Source organism: Onychostruthus taczanowskii, unplaced genomic scaffold (genome assembly GCF_017590055.1).
Source record: "Onychostruthus taczanowskii isolate IOZ18803 unplaced genomic scaffold, ASM1759005v1 scaffold117, whole genome shotgun sequence".
Lineage (NCBI taxonomy): Eukaryota > Metazoa > Chordata > Aves > Passeriformes > Passeridae > Onychostruthus > Onychostruthus taczanowskii.
Genome location: NW_024498318.1, coordinates 160,879 through 182,183, shown reverse-complemented (window position 1 = coordinate 182,183; position 21,305 = coordinate 160,879). Strand labels below are relative to the sequence as shown.

Below are 21,305 nucleotides of genomic sequence, written 5' to 3'. Positions count from 1 at the left end.
TCCCGAGGCCGAACCCAGGAATTTTGGCTCATTCCAGGATTGCCCCAAGTCCCCCCTCAGCCGGGCCAGGCCGGGGCCACCAGGGGTGGGGACATCAGCAGGCCGGGTCCCCTCATCCCGCTCTGCATGGCGGCTCCGCCCAGCTCTGAGGGGAGGGCACAGGGGACAGGGATGTCCCCAGTCCTTGTCCCGGCGGGATGGGGGGTCCGGAGCCCCTCTGGACACGCCTTCCTTAGGAATAGGCCAATCCCTGGAGCGGCCGCGCCGGAGCGTGGAATTTGTCCGAGTCCTCGAAAGCCGGGTCTGGGCAGGGCAGGGACAGCGTCAGCCGGGGGACATTGGGGACACTGGGGACACAGCGGAACAGGAACGCGGGTGGCATGGGACAACCCCGGGTATGGGCGTCACACGGGCAGGGACATCAGGAAGGGAGTGTGGTGACATCAGGGACCCTCCGTGGGGAAGGGGGACTCGGGCTGGGTGTTGGGGACACTGGGGACACGGGGGGACAGGCCCCAGAGTGGCACAGGGCAGCTCCAGCCACGCCCATGGGCAGGACATTGGGCAGGTCCAAGGATTACAGTGACACCGAGGTCCCTCTGTGGGACAGCGCCACCCAGGGACAGATGTCATGGACCTTGGGGACCCTGGGGACACTGGTGGACGGGAACAGGGGTGGCACAGAGCAGAGCCCTGACCAGAGAGCCAGAGAGGCGACACTGGGGACCCTCCATGGGGCTGGGGACGGATGTCAGGGACCCTGGGGACAGTGGGGACAGAGAGGGACACAGGTGGCACAGGGCAGCCCCAACCATGCCCAGGTACAGGCCATCAGCAGTGTGGTGACACCAGGGACCCTTCATGGGGCACGAGCCACCCGGGGCTGGCTGTCAGAGACCTTGGTGGCCTTGGTGGCCTTGGGGACAGCCTGACCTTGCAGGGCGCTGGCGCAGGCGGGCGGGGGGGACCCCTGTGGCCGCAGCACGGGGGCGAAGGCGCTCTTCTGCTTCACGGCCGAGATCATCGTCACCGGAGAGAAGGAGAAGCCACCGGGCGAGGTGGCCGTGCCCGGGCCCGAGGTGACAGCGACGGACGAGGCGCCCAGAGGGGGACTGGCGGGCAGGACTGAGGGGACAGCCACACACTGCTCGGATGGGGGCAGGGGACACCGCGAGGGGACAGGGCAGGGATGGGACAGGACAGGGATGGAGCTGGGATGGGGATGGGGACAGGGACAGGGAGAGAGGCAGAGACAGGGACAGGGACAAGGACAGGGATGGGGACAGGGACAGGGCCAGGGACAAGGATGAGGACAGGGAGAGAGGCAGAGACAGGGACAAGGACGGGGGTGGGACAGGGTTGGGTCAAGGACAGGGACAGGCACAGGGATGGGGACAGGAACAGTGAGAGAGACAGCGACAATGACAACGATGGGCCAGGACAGGGATGGGGACAAGGACAGGGACAGGACCTTCCCACCTCAGCTGGCCATGTCCCCGCTCCCTCTCCTGCCCTCAGTCATGGCTTTGGGGACACTCCAGGGTTGTCACATGTCTTTGGGGACCCCACAGGGCTGGCCCGTAACTCTGGGGACCCCCAGAGACCCCGCAATGACTCTGGGGCCATGACTTCAGGAATGTCCCCAGGGCTGTCACACGGCTTTGGGGATCCCCCACGAACCCGTGTCCCCCCCACCACGGGTGTCCCCAGACGTGTCACTCACTGGCGTAGGGGGAGGTGGCGGTGGAGCCGTTCAGGAAGCTCGGAGGGGACCCGGGGACCCCCAGCCCGGCCATGGTGGCCCCGCCGAAGCCGCCGGTGGCCCCGGCAAAGCCCTGCTGGGGGGCCGAGCCCGGGGGGCCGAACCCCCGCGCCGGGGGCGACCCGGGGCTGCGCGAGAACCCTGCGGGGACAGCGACACGGTGGCACCGCCTGCCGAGGGGACAAAGACCCTCCGGCCCCCCCCGCCCCGACCCCGGGGACACCGCGCAGTTTGGTCACAGCCCTGCGGGGACAGCGACACGGAGGGGACACAACCCCCCGAGGCCACCGCGCACCTTGGTTAGAACCCTGAGGGGACAGGGACGGGTGGCACCCACCGGGGAGGGGACACAAACCTTCCCGCACCCCGAGGCCACCTTGAACCTTGGTCACAGCCCCGAGGGGACAGCGACACGATGGCACTGCCTGCACTGGACACCGCGCAGTTTGGTCACAGCCCTGCGGGGACAGCGACACGGTGGCACCGCCCGCACAGGGGACACAACCCCCCGAGGCCACCGCGCACCTTCTGGGGAGCCCTGAGGGGACAAGGACGTGTGGCACCCGCCGGGGAGGGGACAGAAGCCCTTCCGCCACCCCGAGGCCACCCCGATGCCATCACACACCTTATGGGGAGCCCTGAGGGGACAGGGATGGGTGGCACCTCCTGGAGAGACGCCACCCCGAGGCCACCTCGATGCCATCACACACCTTATGGGGAGCCCTGAGGGGACAGCCACAGGTGGCACCCCCTGGAGAGGGGACAGAAGCCCTCCCACCACCCCGAGGCCACCTCGCACCTTGGTCAGAGCCCTGAGGGGACAGCCACAGGTGGCACCCGCCGGGGAGGGGACAAAAACCCTCCTGCCACCCCGAGGCCACCGCGCACCTTGTTCGGAGCCCTGCGGGGAGTCGCCCATGGCGAGGCCGAGCTGTCCCCCGCCGAAGGAGGGGACAGTGACATGCGCGGGGGCCCTGGGGACACTGTAGAGCGCCTCGGCCACGTCGGCCGCCCGCTTCAGCAGCACGTCCTGGGGACACGGCAGTGGTGTCACCGAGTGAGGGTGGCACCTCTGGGTGGCACCTCTGGGTGGCACCTCTGGGTGGCACTCCGCAGTGCCACCTCGTAGTGTCGCCTCACAGTGTCACCCTCCAGCATGGTGCCACCCCACAGAGTAACTCCTGGGTGCCACCCCGCAGTGTCACCCCTTGATGTCACCCTGCAGTGCCACCCCACAATGTCACCCTTCAGCACAATGTCACCCTACAGTGTCACCTCTCATTGTCACCCCTCGATGGTGCTCCATGGCATTACCTCTCAGTGCCACTCCTCGGTGTCACCCTTGGTGTCACCCCACCACCCACAGAGCCCGAGGTGACCCCAGGATGGGCCAGGGGTGGCTGGGACTGTCCCAGCTGATGTCACCTCCCGGGACACACACGGGCCACGAGGGGGCTGGGGAGGGGACTGTCCCCCCCACCCCCTCCAGGTGTGGCAGGGGGGGACTCGAGGGTGTCCCAGGGTGGTGGGTCCCAGTCCCAGGGGTGTCCCCAAGGGGATCCCAGGGGACACTGGGGGGTGGTCCCCGGGGTTGTCCCAGGATGGGGGGAACTGAGGGGGGGGTTCCCAGGGGTGTCCCAGGGATGTCCCAGGTGTGTCCCAGAGGGGTCCCCGCACACCTGGTTGCTGTGGGGGACCCCATAAAGCGCCTCCACCAGGTCGGCCGCGCGCTTCAGCAGCACCTCCTGGGGACAGCGAGGGGACAGGGGAGGGGACAGGGGGGTCAGGGGGTGCTGCACGCCCAGCCCACCCCCTATGGTCCCCCTGTGTCCCCATTCTGTGTCCCCAGTGACCACCCCTTGTCCCCACCATGGTCCCCCCTGTGTCCCCATTCTGTGTCCCCAAAGTCCCTCCTGTGTCCCTCCTGATCACCACCCCTGACCCCCCCATTCTGTGTCCCCATGGTCGCCCCGTGTCCCCATTCTGTGTCCCCAATGACACCCTGTGTCCCCATTCTGTGTCCCCAATGACCCCCTGTGTCCCCATTCTGTGTCCCCAACGACCCCCTGTGTCCCTCCTGCCTCCCCCAATTCTGTGCCCCCAGTGACCACCCCTTTGTCCTCCCTATGGTCCCCCCGTGTCCCCATTCTGTGTCCCCAGTGCCCCCGTCCCTCCCTGCCAGACCCGGGGGACACAAGAACTGTCACCCCTTCCCTGCCCTTTGCCCCTGGGGCAGTGCCAGGGAATCCCCGTGTCCCGGGGTGTCCCTCCTGTCCCGAGGTGTCCCTCCTGTCCCCGGAGTGTCGCTGTCCCCTACCTTGGGCAGGCGCTCGGGGTCCCCGGGGTGCCGCGGGATCACCTTCTGCAGCCGCTGGAAGCCGTAATCGATGGTGGGCTCGTTCAGGGCTGGGGACAGGGGACACCGCCATGTCACTGTCACTGTCACCATGTCCTGGGGGCTAGGACACTGTCCCAAGGGGCTGGCGACTGTCCTTGCTGTCTGTGTCACTGTCATGGGGGCTCTGTCCCCTCCCGGGGATCTGTGTTCCCTTCCTGGTGTTTGTGTCCCAGTCCCACGAGTGTTTGTCACCATCCCAGGTGTCCCCGTCCCAGTTCCAGTGCTCCCAGTCCCAGTCACCGTGGTCTCCATCCCAGTCCCAGGGCTCTCCATCCCAATCCTGGGGGTCTCCACCCCTTTATGGGGTTATGTGTCCCCTTCCCAGGTCTCTATCCCAATCCCAGGACTCTCTATCCCAATTCCAGGACTCTCTATCCCATTCCCAGGTGTCCTCATCCCATTCCCAGGTGTCCCCACCTCAATCCTCATGTCCCCATCCCATTCCTTGGTGTACCCATCCCAATTCCAGGATATCCCTATCCCAATTCCCATGTTCCCACCCCAATCCCAATGTCCCCATCCCATTCCCAGGTGTCCCCACCCCAATCCTGATATCCCCACCCCATTCCCAGGTGTCTCTACCCAACCCCAAGACTCTCTATCCGATTCCCAGATGTCCCCATCCCAATCCTGATGTCTCCATCCCATTCCTGGGTGTACTCCTCCCAATCCCAATGTCCACATCCCAATTCCAGGACATCCCTATCTCAATCCCAGGTGTCACCATTTCAATCCCAATGTCCCCACCCCATTCCCAGGTATCCCCATCCCAATCCTGATCCTGATGTCCCCATCCATCTCAACCCCGGGTGTCCCCATCCCAATCCCAGCAGTCTCTACCCAATTCCCAGGTGTTCCCATCTCAATCCCAATGTCCCCACCCCAGTCCCAATGTCCCCATCCCAGTCCCAGGTGTCTCTATCCCAATCCCAGTGGACTCTATCCCATTCCTGGGTGTCCCCATCTCAATCCCAGGTGTCCCCACCCCAACCCCGCTGTCCCCAGTTGTCCCCGTCCCTCACCGGTGTAGATGAAGCGTCCCGGGGCGCCCTTGCAGAAGTGCTTGGCCTTGTAGGACAATGTCACCTCCACGACCCCCGGGATGTGGCGGGGGGGGGGCTGCGCCCGGATGGCGTGGGGGGGGGTGAGCTGCGGGGGGGACACGGCCTCAGCCCGGCCCGCGGTGTCCCCGAGGTGTCCCCGCGCCACCCCCGGCCTGCCCGTACCTCGCTCCACACCAGCACGGTGCCGAAGAGCACCTGGAGGCCATCGAAGAAGTTGTCGCCGATGACGATGACGGTGGCACCGCCCGTGGTCCAGCCCTCGCTGGGGCTGATGGCCTTGATGCAGGGGGTGGCTGCTGGAGGGGACAGCGACAGCCGTGGGGAGGGGACAGGGACAGAGGGGTGGGGGGGACAGGGGCAGCAAGGGCAGGGACAGCAATGGCAGGGACAGAGGAACAGGGGGGCTTTGGGGTGGTGGGGTGGGGGCAAGGAAGAGGGAACAGACATGGGGACAGCCATAGGGACATGGACATGGAGTGGGACAGACATGGGGACAGGCATGGGGACACAGGGACAGGGACAGTGGGTGGGGGAAGGGAAGAGGGGACAGGCATGGGGACATGGACTGGGACACATGTGGGGACACGGGGATAGGCATGGGGACATGGACTGGGACAGGCATGGGGACATGGGGACAGCCATAGGGACATGGACATGGAGTGGGACAGACATGGGGACAGGCATGGGGACACAGGGACAGGGACAGTGGGTGGGGGAAGGGAAGAGGGGACAGGCATGGGGACATGGAGTGGGACACATGTGGGGACACGGGGACAGGCATGGGCACATGGACTGGGACAGGCATGGGGACATGGAGTGGGACAGATGTGGGGACACGGGGACTGCCATGGGGACACAAATACGGATGGGGACATGAGCGTGGATTGTGACAGACGTGGGGACAGGCATGGGGACACGGGGACAGGTGTGGGGACATGGACATCGATGGGGACATGAGGGCACGGGCTGGGACAGACAGGGACATGGACTGGGACAGACACAGGCGGCCACAGGGACATGGGGACATGGGGACACAAATTGGGACGGACATGGGGACACAGGGACATGGACATGGCTGGGGCCACAGGGACATGACAGGGGACAGACACAGATGGGGATAATCACGGGTGGCCACACGGACGTGGCTGGGGACACGCACACGTGACCTTGGTGACATGGGTGGGGACAAACAGAGGCAGCCACGGACACCCAAACTGGATGGGCACGGACATTTGGGGACAGCAGGGTGGGGACAGCAGGGTGGGGACACAGGGATCACCGTGGGGGTGCCAGGCCAGGCTGGGGACTCCCAAAACTTGTCCCCAAGGTGGCCATGGTGACATGGATGGGGACAGACACCCATGGATGGCCCACCCGACATTGGGGACAGCAGGGTGGGGACACAGGGACCGCCCCAGGGATGCCAGGCCACACTGGCAGGGTCCCAGTGCATGTCCCCAAGATGTCCCCAGGTGGCCCCAGTGACACAGTGGGGAGGTACCCATGGACACCCAACCATGGACGGGCAGAGACATCGGGGACAGCAGGGTGGGGACAGCAGGGTGGGGACACAGGAATCGCCCTGGGGGGTGCCAGGCCACACTGTCACAGTCCCAAAGCATGTCCCTAAAATGTCCCCAAGGTGGCCACGGTGACACAGATGGGGACAGACACCCATGGATGGCCCACCAGACATTGGGGACAGCAGAGTGGAGACAGCAGGGTGGGGACACAGGGATCACCCGGGAGGTGCCAGGCCAGGCTGGCAGGGTCCCAACACATGTCCCCAGGATGTGCCCAGGTGTCCCCAGGTGGCCATGGTGACACAGGCGGGGAGGCACCCATGGACACCCAACCATGAACGAGCACAAACACTGGGGACAGCAGGGTGGGGACAGCAGGGTGGGGACAGCAGAGACCACCAGGGGGGTGCTAGGCCACACTGGCAGGGTCTCAACACGTGTCCCCACAATGTCCCCAGGTGTCCCCTGACCTTCGGAGGGGTCGAGGCGCCGGGCGCGCCGGCCGTGCTTGGAGTTGTTGTGGACGAACATGTTGTCGGACACGGCCAGGACGTGGCCGTCCACGTGCACCGTGGTGGACACCACCACCTGCGGGGACAAGGGACACGGTCACCCCGCCGTGTCCCCTGGCCTGGCACACCGCAGGGGCACTGGGTGTGGCGTCCCTGTAGTGTCCCAGGGGTGTCCCCTCCCCTGTCACAGCACAGGGACACCGTGCATGGTGTCCCCACGGTGTCCCCATCCCTGTCACAGCACAGGGACGCTGTGTGTGGTGTCCCCACGGTGTCCCCATCCCTGTCACAGCACAGGGACGCTGTGTGTGGTGTCCCTGTGGTGTCCCCATGATGTCCCCTCCCCTGCCATGGCCATGGCACAGCGTGCGGACACTGAATGTGGTGTCCCCACGATGTCCCCATCCCTGTCACAGCCCTGTGTTGTCCCCACGGTGTCCCCATCCCTGTCACACCACAGGGGGGCAGCTGTGTTGTCCCCACGGTGTCCCCACAATGTCCCCATCCCTGTCACACCACAGGAGGTGCCAGCAGCGCTGTCCCCACGGTGTCACAGCGGTGGCCCCAGGGTGACCCCCACAGCCTGGGGTCACCAGCCCTGCCAGGGGACCCCCAGCCTGCCGAGCTCCTTCCCCCAGGACACTCAGGGGACCCCCAGGGAACCCCAAACCCCTTTTAGGGTCCCCCCCAGTCCCCCAAATTCCCCGCAGGGGACCCCAAAGACATTAGAGCCACCCCCAAGCGTCGTTAATCACCGAAATGTCATAATTAACATCTCGTTACCGAGCCCTGATGAACTTCGGGGGGGGCCAGGACCCAGCTGCGACCGGGGGGGCTGAGGGGGGGGCGGAGATTTTGGGGTTTTCAGGCCGGATTTGGGGTTTTTTATAGGGCGGCGGTGGATTTTTTAGGGTGGCGGGAAATTTGGGATTTTTTAAAGGGGTCGAGGGGAATTGGGGACTCGATTCCCCCCAAACAGGGGGAATCGAGTCCCCAATTCCCCTCGACCCCTTTGGGGACCCTTTTTGGGGTCGCCTGCACCTCACCCCCCATTTTAGGGTCGAAATTTGGGATTTTGTTCAGGGTGGCGGTAGATTTTTTTAGGGTGGCGGGAAATTTGGGATTTTTTAAAGGGGTCAATGGGAACTGGGGACTCGATTTCCCTCAAACCTTTTGGGAAATCTTTTTGGGGTCACCCGAACCCCTCTTTGGGGTGTCCTCCACCCCATCTGTGATGTCCCCAAGTGTCACCTCAAAGTGTCACCTTTTATAGGGTGGCGGTAGATTTTTTAGGGTGGCGGGAAATTTGGGATTTTCAAAGTGGTCAAGAGGAACTTGGACTGAATTCCCCTCGACCCCTTTGGGAAATCTTTTTGGGGTCACCTGAACTCCTTTTTGGGGTCAAAATGTGGGGTTTCTTATAGGATGGCGGTAGATTTTTTAGAGTGGTGGGAAATTTGGGACTTTTCAAAGGGGTTGAGGCAAACTGGGGACTCAACTCCCCTCAAGCCCTTTAGGAAATCCTTTTGGGATTGCCTGAACCCCTTTTTGGGATCCCCTCCATCATGTCCCCAGGTGCCACCTGGAAGTGTCACCTTTTATAGGGTGGCAGGAAATTTGGGATTTTCAAAGGGATCGAGAGGAACTGGAGACTCAATTCACCCCGAACAGGGGGAAAACGAGCCCCCAGTTCCCCTCGACCCCTTTGGGGAATCTTTTTGGGGTCACCTGAACCCCTTTTTGGGGTCAAAATTTGGGGTTTCTTATAGGGTGGTGGCAAATTTTTTAGGGTGGTGGGAAATTCGGGATTTTCAAAGGGGTCAGGGGGAATCGAGTCCCCAGTTATCCTCGACCCCTTTGGGGAATCTTTTTGGGGTCACCTGAACTCCTTTTTGGGGTCAAAATGTGGGGTTTCTTATAGGGTGGTGGTAGATTTTTTAGGGTGGTGGTAAATTTGGGATTTTTCAAAGGGGTCGGGGGGAATCGAGTCCCCAGTTATCCTCGACCCCTTTAGGGAATCTTTCTGGGGTCACCTGCACCCCTTTCTGGTGTCCCCTCCACCCTCTCGGTGATGTCCCCAAGTGTCACCTGGAAGCGTCGCATGTCCCGCGGGTTCCCGGCGTTTTTCAGGCAGTTCTGGTTGCACTTGAGGAAAAACTTGAGGAAAAACCTGGAATGGGGAGGAAAAAAAGAGGGAACAAACGTGTCCCCATGGTGTCCCCAAATCCCAGTGCCCCCATCCGTTGTCTCCATCCCAATGTCCTATTCTGCCGCCATCCCAATGTCCTTTCTTGTCACCATTGTCCCATCCCAGTGTTTCCATCACCATCCTGGTGTCCCCATCCTGTCCTCATCCTGGTGTTCCCATCCTGTCCCGATCCCAGTGTCCCATTCTGTCTCAGTTCCGCTGTCCCTTCTTGTCACCACCCCATCATTGTCTCCATCCCAATTCTGATGTCCCCATCCTGTCCCCATCCCACTGTCCTTTCTTGTCCCAATCCCTGTCCTGCTCTGTCCCCATCCCAATGTCCCCATCCCCATCCTGGTGTCTCCATTCTGTCCCCATCCTGTCCTCATCCTGGTGTCCCCAGCCTGTCCCGATCCCAGTGTTCCAGTCCTGTCCCTGTTTTGCTGTCTCTTCTTGTCACCACCCCATTATTGTCCCCATCCCAGTGTCCCCATCCGCATCTTGGTGTCCCCATTCTGTCCCCATCCTGTCCCCATCGTGTCCCCAGTTCTGGTGTCCCCATCCTGTCCCAATCCCTGTCCCGCTCTGTCCCCATCCCAATGTCCCCATCCCCATCCTGGTGTCTCCATTCTGTCCCCATTCCACTGTCCCCATCCCAGTGTCCCACCCTGTCACCATCCCAATCCTACTCTGTCCCCATCCCAGTGTCTCCAACCCCATCCCAGTGTCCCTTCTTGTCCGCATCCCAATGTCCCATTCTGTCCCCATCCCAGTGTCCCAGTATCCCCATCCCGCTGTCTCCATCCTTGTCCTGCTCTGTTCCCATCCCAATGTCCCCATCCCCATCCTGGTGTCTCCATTCTGTCCCCGTTCCACTGTTCCCATCCCAGTGTCCCCACCCCCATCCCAGTGTCCCTTCTTGTCCCCATCCTGCTGTCTCCATCCCTGTCCTGCTCTGTCCCCATCCCAGTGTCCCCATCCTGCTGGGGTGACACCAGCACCCCTGGGAACACTGTCCCATCCCCGGGGTCACAGGGGGTTTGGGGACATCTGGGGGACCCCAAGTGGAGTCACTCCCGGGTCAGGTGGGGGGGACATGGAGGAGGATTCCAGGGAATGGGGATCCCACAAAAAGGGGTTACATGGAAAGGAGATCCCACAAAAAAGGGGTCCCAGGGAATGGGGATCCCACAAAAAAGGGGTTACATGGAAAGGGGATCCAAAAAGAGGGGACAAACGTGTCCCCATGGTGCCCCCAAATACCAGTGCCCCCATCCGTTGTCTCCATCCCAATGTCCTATTCTGCCGCCATCCCAATGTCCTTTCTTGTCACCATTGTCCCCATCCCAGTGTTTCCATCTCCATCCTGGTGTCCCCATCCTGTCCTCATCCTGGTGTTCCCATCCTGTCCCGATCCCAGTGTCCCATTCTGTCTCAGTTCCGCTGTCCCTTCTTGTCACCACCCCATCATTGTCTCCATCCCAATTCTGATGTCCCCATCCTGTCCCCATCCCACTGTCCTTTCTTGTCCCAATCCCTGTCCTGCTCTGTCCCCATCCCAATGTCCCCATCCCCATCCTGGTGTCTCCATTCTGTCCCCATTCCACTGTCCCCATCCCAGTGTCCCACCCTGTCACCATCCCAATCCTACTCTGTCCCCATCCCAGTGTCTCCAACCCCATCCCAGTGTCCCTTCTTGTCCGCATCCCAATGTCCCATTCTGTCCCCATCCCAGTGTCCCAGTATCCCCATCCCGCTGTCTCCATCCTTGTCCTGCTCTGTTCCCATCCCAATGTCCCCATCCCCATCCCAGTGTCCCTTCTTGTCCCCATCCCAGTATCCCCATCCTGCTGGGGTGACACCAGCACCCCTGGGAACACTGTCCCATCCCCGGGGTCACAGGGGGTTTGGGGACATCTGGGGAACCCCAAGTGGGGTCACCCCCGGGTCAGGCGGGGGGGACACGGAGGAGGATTCCGGGGAAAGGGGATCCCACAAAAAGGGGTTACATGGAAAGGAGATCCCACAAAAAAGGGGTCCCAGGGAATGGGGATCCCACAAAAAAGGGGTTACATGGAAAGGGGATCCCACACAAAAGGGGTTACATGGAAAGGGGATCCCATAAAAAGGGGTTACATGGAAAGGAGATCCCAGAAAATGGGGATCCCGCAAAAAGGGGGATCCCACAAAAAAAGGGGAATCCTGCAAAAAGGGGTTACATGGAAAGGGGATCCCATAAAAAGGGTGATCCCACAAAAGGAGGTCCCAGAAAAAGGGGATCCCATGGAAAAGGGGTCTCAGGGAGAGGGGATCCCACAAAAAAAGGGTCACGGGGGAAAAGGATCTCAGGGATCCCACAAAAAAGGGATTACATGGAAAGGGGGGTCCCAGGGAAAAGGGAATCCTACAAATCAGGGGATTCCATGGATGAGGGGATCCCACAAAAAGGGATCTCATGGGGAGGGCATCCCATAAAAAGGAGCTGCCATGGAGGGGACGATCCCATGGAAAGGGGGTCCCAGGGAAAGGGGATCCCACAAAAAAGGGGATTCTGGGAAAGGAGGCCCCACGGTGTGGGGATCCCAGGGAAAGGGGATCCCATAAAAAAAAGGTTCCCATGGATGAGGGGATCCCATGAAAAGGGGATCCCACAAAAAGCAAATCCCATGGAATGGGGGTCCCACAGCGACGGGCTCCCCATGGAAAAATGGGATCCCAAAAAAGGGGGACCCCACAAAAAGGGATCTCACACTGAGGGGGTCCCAACCCCACAAAAAGGGGGTCCCACCTTATGGGACAGCACAGGAAAAGGGGAGGGGTCCCCCCATTCCCCACATTCCCATAATCCCACTCCCGCTCCGCGGGTGGCAATCAGGGCAAGGAAGGAGCTGCAAAACGCCCCAAAAAAGCCGGGAAAACACCCCAAAAACGCAACGAAAACAGCCCCGCCATCCCCGGCCCAGCGCGGCCGGGGGAGAACCCCAAACCCCCCCCAAAAAACCCCACAAAATCCCCCCGAAATCCCCCAAATCCCAGCCCCAGGCAGGGGGGCTGGGGCTGAACCCCCGCGAGTTAAAAATACGGGGCCGGCGCATTAATTAGCATCGCTAATTACCATTGAATATGCAAATGCCCGGCGCCGCTGCCGAGCACCTTCTGCTCGCGGCGCATAAATTTGAATGCGCAATTAGCATAATCGTGGCTAATTAATGAGAAGCGTCAATTTTCGCTGCCGGGTAATTTGATTAACGCCGCGAGAGGGGCACTTAGCGCGCTCTCAAACCAGCGGGGCTGGCCCGGGGGGGGACACGGGGACACGGGGGACAGGGGGGGCTCCGCGGGAGGGCTGGGGACACGGCTGGCCCTGCGTGACCCCCGGGAGGGACGGGGACAGGGGACACCCCGAGAGGGACGGGATGGGGACAGGGGACACCCCGAAAGGGACGGGGTGGGGACAGGGGACACCCCGAAAGGGACGGGGTGGGGACAGGGGACACCCCGAAAGGGACGGGGTGGGGACAGGGGACACCCCGAAAGGGACGGGGTGGGGACAGGGGACACCCCGAAAGGGACGGGGTGGGGACAGGGGACACCCCGAAAGGGACGGGGTGGGGACAGGGGACACCCCGAAAGGGACGGGGTGGGGACAGGGGACACCCCGAAAGGGACGGGGTGGGGACAGGGGACACCCCGAAAGGGACGGGGTGGGGACAGGGGACACCCCGAAAGGGACGGGGTGGGGACAGGGGACACCCCGAAAGAGATGAGGATAGGGACAGGGGATTGGGGACACCCCGAAAGTGATGGGGACAGGGACAGGGGACATCCCGAAAGAGATGGGGACAGGGGACACCCCGAAAGAGATGGGGATGGGGACAGGAGACTGGGGACACCCCGAAAGTGATGGGGACAGGGGACACCCCGAGAGTGATGGGGACAGGGTGGGGACAGGGGACACCCCGAAAGGGACGGGGTGCAGGAGACTGGGGACACCCCGAAAGTGATGGGGACAGGGGACACCCCGAGAGGGACGGGATGGGGACAGGGGACATCCCGAAAGTGATGGGGACAGGGGATTGGGCACACCCCGAAAGTGACGGGGACAGGGGACACCCCGAAAGTGACGAGGATGGGGACAGTGGACATTCCAAAAGTGATGGGGACAGGGGACACCCCAAAAGTCCTGTGGCAGGTTGGGGACACTCCTGCAAGTGGGTGACCCCCCCAAAAGTGATGGGGATGGGGACAGGGGACACCCCAAAAACCCTGGAGTGGGCTGGGGACACCCCGAAAGTGATGGGGAAGGGGACAGGAGACGCCATAAAAGTGCTGTGAATGGAGACACCCCAAAAGCCCTGGGGCGGGTTGGGAACACCCCAAAAGTGTTGTGAATGGGGACAGGGGACACCCCGAAAGTTCTGGGGATGGGGGGGACAGGTTGGGGACATGCTGGAACAGCATGACCCCCCAAAAGGGATGGAGAGAGGGGTTGGGGGCACCCCGAAAGTCCTGGAGCAGGTTGGGGACACCCCAAAAGTCCTGGGGCTGGGGCAAGACAGGTTTGGGACGCTCCTGACCCTGCGTGTCCCCCAAAAGTTCTGGGAGTGGGAACAGGGGACTGGGGACACCCCAAAAGCTCTGGGGCGGGTTGGGGACACTCCTGGCACTGGTGACTCCCCAAAAGTGACTGGAGTGGGGACGGGGGTTTGGGGACACTCCTGGAACTGCCTGACCCCCAAAAGTCTTGGGAAAAGGGAGAGGGGACTGGGGACACCCCAAAAGTCCTGGGGTTGAGGGGACAAGTTTGGGACAATCCTGGAAGTGAGTGACCCCCAAAAGTGATGGGGATGGGGACAGGGGACACCCCAAAAGCCCTGGGGCGGGTTGGGGACACGCCTGGCACTGCAAGACCCCCCAAAAGTCCTGAGGCTGAGGGGGGCACTCAGGGACACTTGGGACATTTGGGACAGTGCCACCAGCCATCGGGGTGTCACCTCCCAAGGGGACACCAATCCCAGGGGGGTCCTGTGACCCCAAAAGCGCCATCGTGGGGACAGCCCCAGGACACCCGCGGGACAGGGACAGTGGCAGTGACAAGGGGACAAGTGACAACCCCGGGCTTGGCTTGGGGACACCAGGGAGGTGACACCGGAACAGACAGGAGGACCCCGGTGGGGACAGGGACAGAGGGACCTCAGGGACGGGGACGCGGCCACCCTGGGATGTCCCCAACGCGCCGGTGTCACCTCCATTATTGATGTGACATCTGTCACTGCTGTCACCCCCTGGGGACACCCGGAGTGCCCTCTGCTGTCCCTCGGCTCGGCAGCAGCACGTCCCCAAGCTTGGGGACACCCGCGGTGGCTGCCACCCCCTCCAGGTCACCATGAGGTCCCCCGAATCCCCCAGTGTCCCCGATGTCCCCAGTGTCCCCGATGTCCCCAGTGTCCCCCAATGTCCCCAGCACCTGTCGATGATGACGGGGTCCGAGGGGGTCTCGTTGCGGTTCCCGCAGCTCTTCTTGTCACAGCAGCGGCTGGACACGGGGACAGCAGGTGACATCAGGGGACAGCAGGTGACATCCGGGGACGGCGAGGCCTGAGGGACCCCCAAACACAGCGGGGGACGCGCCAGGTCCCCGTGTCCCACCCCCGGACCGCCCTGTCACTCAGGGGTGGGGACAGAGGGGACAGCAGGGAAGGGACACGGCAGGGGGGGACACTCGGGGGTGTCACTTTTCCACCCCTTTTTGGGGCTGGGGACAGATTTGGGGGTCCCGGGGACTCTGTGTCACCTCCGGGTGGCTCTGAAGGGGGGGGGGACCCATGCCGGGGCTCCGTGTCACCCCCAGGGGACACAGCAGGGCCACCCGCAGTCCCCAACCACAAGCGGGGGTCCTCGAGGGGACGCCGGGGGTGGCCTGTCCCCTGTCGCAGGGTTAATTAGCGGGGTTGGCTCGGCTCGTTAATTAACACGGGGTCGAAGGGACCTTGGGGACACCCCTGTCACCCCCGGCTGTCCCCACCCACCTGCACATGATCTCGTGCGTCAGCAGCACCCGGCACATCTCGGGGTTCTTGTCCTGCCCCTCGTAAATGATGGCCTGGAGGGGACACCGAGGGGACAGCCGCGACACCGGGGTGGCACCAGGGAGGCGCTCCCGGGCCCTGTCACCTGCGCCACCTCCCCGCCCCCGGCCAGATGTGGCCGCAGCGACATCCAGCTGTTCCCCGCGGGTGGGGTCGCGGGGATTTTTGGGGGGATTTGGGGTCTCGGTACCTGCTTGGACATGGAGTCAATGAGGCGGACGTACAAATCCTGCTCGGTCCGCAGCCCTGTGGGGACACCCGGGGGGGGGTCACCCCGCTTGTCACCTCCCCTTGGGGACACCCCAAACCCACCTGGAGCCCCCCAAACCCTGCACCCACCGTTGCTGTAGAGCAGCTGCAGCCGGTAGTGGATCCCGTTGTTGGTTTTCTCCCCGTTCTGCTCCTGGAGGGGTTTGGGGGGACAAAATTCACAGTGAGGGGAAAGCCGGTCACTCGCTGTCCCCTCCCGGTCACTCGCTGTCCCCTCCCTTCCCCGCGGGTGGGGTCGCGGGGATTTTTGGGGGGATTTGGGGTCTCGGTACCTGCTTGGACATGGAGTCAATGAGGCGGACGTACAAATCCTGCTCGGTCCGCAGCCCTGTGGGGACACCCGGGGGGGTCACCCCGCTTGTCACCTCCCCTTGGGGACACCCCAAACCCACCTGGAGCCCCCCAAACCCTGCACCCACCGTTGCTGTAGAGCAGCTGCAGCCGGTAGTGGATCCCGTTGTTGGTTTTCTCCCCGTTCTGCTCCTGGAGGGGTTTGGGGGGACAAAATTCACAGTGAGGGGAAAGCCGGTCACTCGCTGTCCCCTCCCGGTCACTCGCTGTCCCCTCCCGGTCACTCGCTGTCCCCTCCCGGTCACCCCCACCCCGCGTTGGGGTCACTCGTGCCACGATTCGGGGTCGCGCTCCGGCCTCAACCGCGGCTGCCCCGACGCGCTGCGAGCGCGGGTTTTGGGGCGGTTTCAGGGATTTTTGGGGGGTGATTTTGTGGTTTTTTGGGGGGTTTCTCACCCGCTCCTTCTCCACGAAGTCGATGAAGCAGGTGCGCTCCACCTCCACGGGCTGGCCCTGGCGGTCGTACATGGCCAGCACGAAGTGGAAGAAGTTGGACTTGCGCAGGTTGGCCGGCGGCTGCTTCTCGAAGTGAGCGCGGGCCAGCGACACCCCGCTGCGACAGGCCACGGTGTGGGGACAGCCGGGACAGCGCCAGCGCCCTGGCACCACGGCACGGGGACCCCAAACCCCAGGAACCCCAAACCCCAGGAACACCAAACCCCAGGAACCCCAAACCCCGAGAATCCCAAACCCCAAGAACCCCAAACCCTGGATACCTCCAACTCTGAGAACCCCAAACCCCGAGAACCCCAAACCCCGGATACCTCCAACTCTGAGAACCCCAAACCCCATGAACTCCAAACCCTGAGAACCCCAAACCCCGGGAACCCCAAACCCTGAGATCCTCATCCACGAGAACCCAAATCCTGGGGATCCCCAGCAAGGGGAACCCCAATCCTGGGGATCCTCATCCCCAAAAAAACAAATCCTGGGGACCCCCAGCACCGGGAACCCCCCCAAACCCCGTCTGGCAGACCCCCAGGACGGGGACCCTCAGTGTCCCATCCCGGGGACCCCCAGCACCCCATCCCCAGGAACCCGAGACCTGGGGATCCCCAGCACCCCATCCTGGGACCCCCAGCTACCTGTTCCGGGTGATCCCCATCCTCGAGAACCCCAATCCTTGGCACCCCCAACACTGGGAGCCCCCAACACTCTGGCACGGGGACCCGCAGCACCCCATTACCAGGACTGGGACCCCCACTCCCCCACCCCGGGGAACCCCCAGCACCCCATTACCAGGAACCCCAAAACCTCCTCCATGTGACCCCCCAGCTCCCCATCCTGGAGACCCCCAGCACTGGGGCCCCCAGCACCCCATCCCGGGACCCCCAGCACCCCATCCCCAGGATCCCCACCTCCGAGAACCCAAATTCTGGGGATTCCCATTACCAGGAACCCCAAAACCTCCTCCATGGGTCACCAGCACCCCCAAATCCCCATCCTGGGGATCCCCATCCTCGAGAACCCCAATCCTGGGTACCCCCAGTACCGGCACCCCCAGCTGCCCATCCAGGGGACCCCGAACAACGGGAACCCCAAAATCTCCTCCGTGCGACACCAGCACCCCCAGCTCCCCATCCAGGGGACCCCCAGCACCAGGAACCCCAAAATCTCCTCCACGGGACACCGGCACCCCAGCACCCCATTACCAGGATTCCCATCCCCAAGAACCCCAATTTTGGGTACCCCCAAAACGAGGACCCTCCAGCACCCCATTACCAGGACACCCGGAAATTCAGCACCGGGACCCCCAAAATCTTCTCCATGTGACACCAGAACCGCAGCACCCCCTCCCGGGGACCCCCCAAAACCTCCTCCATGGGACGCCAGCGCCCCATCCCGGGGACCCCCAGCACCCCGATATTGGGACACCCAAAAACTCAGCACCGGGACCCCCGGCACGATGTCCCTGGAATCCCCAGCCCCCTCCCAGAATCCCAAAATCCCAAAATCCAGTCCTTGGGATCCCCAGCACCCTGGCCTGGGACCCCAAAATCTACAGCACCATGTCCCCAGGGCCCCCAGCCTGTCCCCAGGGCCCCCAGCCTGTCCCCAGCACCCCACGAGGGGGACACCCAGCACCCCCTCCCTGTCCAGGGTAGGGGACACACATGGGGACATCCTGCCCCTGGCATCGGGGACACGAGGGGACAGAAGGGGACAGGGAGGACATCCCTGAGCCCTCCCCGCCCAAGCCATTCCCTCAGTGCCACCTCTGGGCCCGCCGCTGTCACCCGCTGCTGTCCCTGCCCCGACACCCGCGGTGACAGGACGGCGACAGCACAGCCACTTCAGGGACGATGGCTCCAGCACGGTCCCCGTCACTGTCACCGTGTCGCCACCCCGCTGGTGGCCCCTGTCCCCTCGGTGTCACCCCCGCCACAGCCGGGGCCACACGCGAACCCAGCCCTGGGGACCTTGGCGACACTCTGGGGACATTTCTCCGAGGACAAGCTTCCTCAGCTGCTCCCCGGGGTCCCAAACTGTCCCTAGGGTCACTCGCGGGGTCCCAAATTGTCCCCGGGGACACCCGTGGGGCCACACCTGGCGAGGTGACAATACCTGTGCGCGGCCACCACAAACGTGTCACATCATGTCCCCACAGCTGCCGTGGACACCGCGGAGTGTCCCTTGTCCCCTCCCCGCGCTGGTGGCTTTGCTCTCAGGGTCCCACCCCCGCGGGGACACCTCTGTCCCCTCGCTGTCCCCCCCTACAACGGGACAGCGGCGCCCGCCGCTCCCTCCAACCCCAAAAAATTCCCCTCCGCGCCCCCCAAATGGCCTCGGTGACACGCGGGGGGTGGCTCTGGCTGTCGCCGCTGTCCCCCGCCGTGTCCCCCCCCGCGCTGCCAGCCCCGCCCGCCGCGTTAATTAATTATTAAAGGCAATCAAGCATTTCCAAGCAGCCGCGGCCCCGGCGCTTCCAGGAAAGCGGCGGCGGCCCCGGGCACGGCCCTGAGGCGGCTCCGGGGGGTCGGGGGGCGTGGGGACCCCACCCCACCGCGGGGACACCGCGGGGACACCCCGGACCGGCAGGGGGACCCCGGAGCTCGGTGCCAAGCCTTTGGGGACACCGCGGGACGGGAGGTTTGGAGGGTCCCGGTGCCACCCCACAGAGCAGGGACTCAGTGCCAGCCCCTTGGGGACACTGCGGTGGCCGTGGGGACACGCGAGGGGGACGCTGGTGTTCGTGGGGTGAGGGTAACACGCCTCCTCCCCCAGCCAGGTGTCCCCACGCGTGGCACTGCCAGCAGGGTGGCACAGGGAGGGGACACCCCAAACTGTCGGTGACACATCCCGGCCACCTCTGCCAGCCCCGGGTGTGTCCCTCTGTCCCCTTGCAGGGGTCCCGGGGAGTTTTTGGGGACACAGGGACAAGGCCAGCTCCTCCCTGGGACCCCAGCCTGGCACTGCTGTCCCTCGGCTGTGTCACATTGTCACCCCTGGGGGTGGCTGTCACCGCGCTGGGGTCCCTTTGGGGTGTGGGGGAGTTCCCTGAGGTTTTCCAGCATCCCAAAGTTTTGGGGAGACCCCAGGGAGACACCATGACCCCTTAGGGACACCCCAAACCCGGCAGAGGGGACAGCAGGACAGGGGTGGCACTGACCCCTCTGGGCACAGTCAGGAGAGAGGGACAGGGGAGAGGGGACACTGAGGGAGGGCAGGGAATGGGATTTGAATTCCCAGGAGGGCAGGGAGTGGGATTTGAGTCCCTCAAAAGGGCAAGGAATGGGATTTGAGGACCCCAGAAAAAGCAGGGAATGGGATTTGAGCCCCCACAAAAGGGCAGGGAATGGGATTTGAGTCCTGGAAAAGGCAGGAATGGGATTTGAGCCCTCCAGGAGGGCAGGGAATAGGATTTGAGCCCCCTGGAAAAGGCAGGGATGGGCACAGACCCCATTCCCGTTGGCACAAACCCCTGGCAGCTGAAACCCACATGGATCCCGGGATGCCCAGGGCACCGGGATAGGGGATCCAGAGGCCCAAGGAATGCCAGGGAAAATGGGGGGCACACCTTGGGATGCCCGTGGGACCCAGGGCACCGGAATGCCCACGGAACCAGGAATGCCCACAGTGCCCAGGATGCCCACGGGGCATGGAATATCCTGGAATTCCCACAGTTGATGCCCAGGATGCCCACAGGACCCAGAATTCCCATGGATCCCAGGACACTCCCAGAGCCCAGGATGCTCACAGCCCATGGAATGCCCGCAGTGCCCAGAAGGGCAGCAAAGCCCGAGATGCCCCTGGAATTTGGGATATCGGCAAAGCCTGGGATGCCCCTGGAATCTGGGATGCCCACGGAGCCTGGCACATCCACAGCCCTGGGATACCCACGGAAGCTGGGATACCCGAGGAGCCCAAGATGTCCAGAGCCTCTGGAATGCCCAGAACCCCCGGGATACCCACGAAAACCGGGATGCCCACCGCTCCTGGAACCTGGAATGCCCACAGCCCCTGGCACACCTCCAGCCCCTGGAATTCCCGTGGAACCCGCGGTGCCCACCGACCTGGGGATGCCCGCGGAGCTCGGGTTGCATCCATCCCGCAGCCCCCGGAGCCACCGGGCTGTCCCCAGAGTGCCCCAAATCTGTCCCAAAGCCGTGCCCAGAGTGCCCCAAAGCTGTCTTCCTGGAACCTGGAATGCCCACAGCCCCTGGCACACCTCCAGCCCCTGGAACTCCCGTGGAACCCGCGGTGCCCACCGACCTGGGGATGCCCGCGGAGCTCGGGTTGCATCCATCCCGCAGCCCCCGGAGCCACCGGGCTGTCCCCAGAGTGCCCCAAATCTGTCCCAAAGCTGTGCCCAGAGTGCCCCAAAGCTGTCCCCAGGCTGTCCCCAGGCTGTCCCCAGGCTGTCCCCTTACCTCTGCGCCGCCGTGCTGGCGTCCAGGATGCCGGTGCCCTGCAGCCAGCGGCCGGCGGGAAGCCCCGCGCTCAGCGGCTCCTCCTTCATGGGGACCCCCCCCCGGGGCAGCGCCTCCTGCACCGAGAACATGACCGGGGGCTCAGGGGGACCCCCGGAACCCCCCCCCCAGCCCCGGGCTCAGCACCGGGCAGGTGCCGGGGGCCGCCGTCCCGGCCGCCGGGGAAGCGGCATCTGCGGAGGGAGGGAGGGAGAGAGGGAGGGGGAGAGGGAGGGGG

The 21,305-nt window shown here is 63.6% G+C and overlaps 1 protein-coding gene across 1 annotated transcript; it reads right to left on the bottom strand.

The window, feature by feature from the left end:
• Positions 1–180: 180 nt before the first annotated feature.
• Positions 181–21,159, bottom strand: LOC121348265 (transcription factor COE4-like). The gene is made up of 16 exons (XM_041427589.1): positions 21,029–21,159; positions 16,554–16,710; positions 16,226–16,289; positions 16,079–16,134; positions 15,477–15,550; positions 14,915–14,983; positions 9,348–9,429; positions 7,218–7,335; positions 5,387–5,520; positions 5,183–5,279; positions 4,080–4,168; positions 3,442–3,507; positions 2,651–2,792; positions 1,724–1,903; positions 934–1,125; positions 181–303 (listed from the first exon to the last, which is right to left on the bottom strand). Exons 1-16 carry the CDS (start codon positions 21,157–21,159, stop codon positions 233–235), a joined length of 1,722 nt encoding a protein of 573 aa, XP_041283523.1. The 3' UTR covers positions 181–232.
• Between the last annotated feature and the right edge of the window lie 146 nt (positions 21,160–21,305).

Bases quoted from the DNA above. Each gene is read 5' to 3' on its own strand.
- LOC121348265 (XM_041427589.1), bottom strand. From the start codon at position 21,159: ATGTTCTCGGTGCAGGAGGCGCTGCCCCGGGGGGGGGTCCCCATGAAG. The intron at 16,135-16,225 runs GTGGGTGCAGGG...GTGTCCCCACAG, and splicing joins GCAGCTGCTCTACAGCAACG to GGCTGCGGACCGAGCAGGAT. The intron at 9,430-14,914 runs GTGCTGGGGACA...TCCCCATTCCAG, and splicing joins GACCCCGTCATCATCGACAG to GTTTTTCCTCAAGTTTTTCC.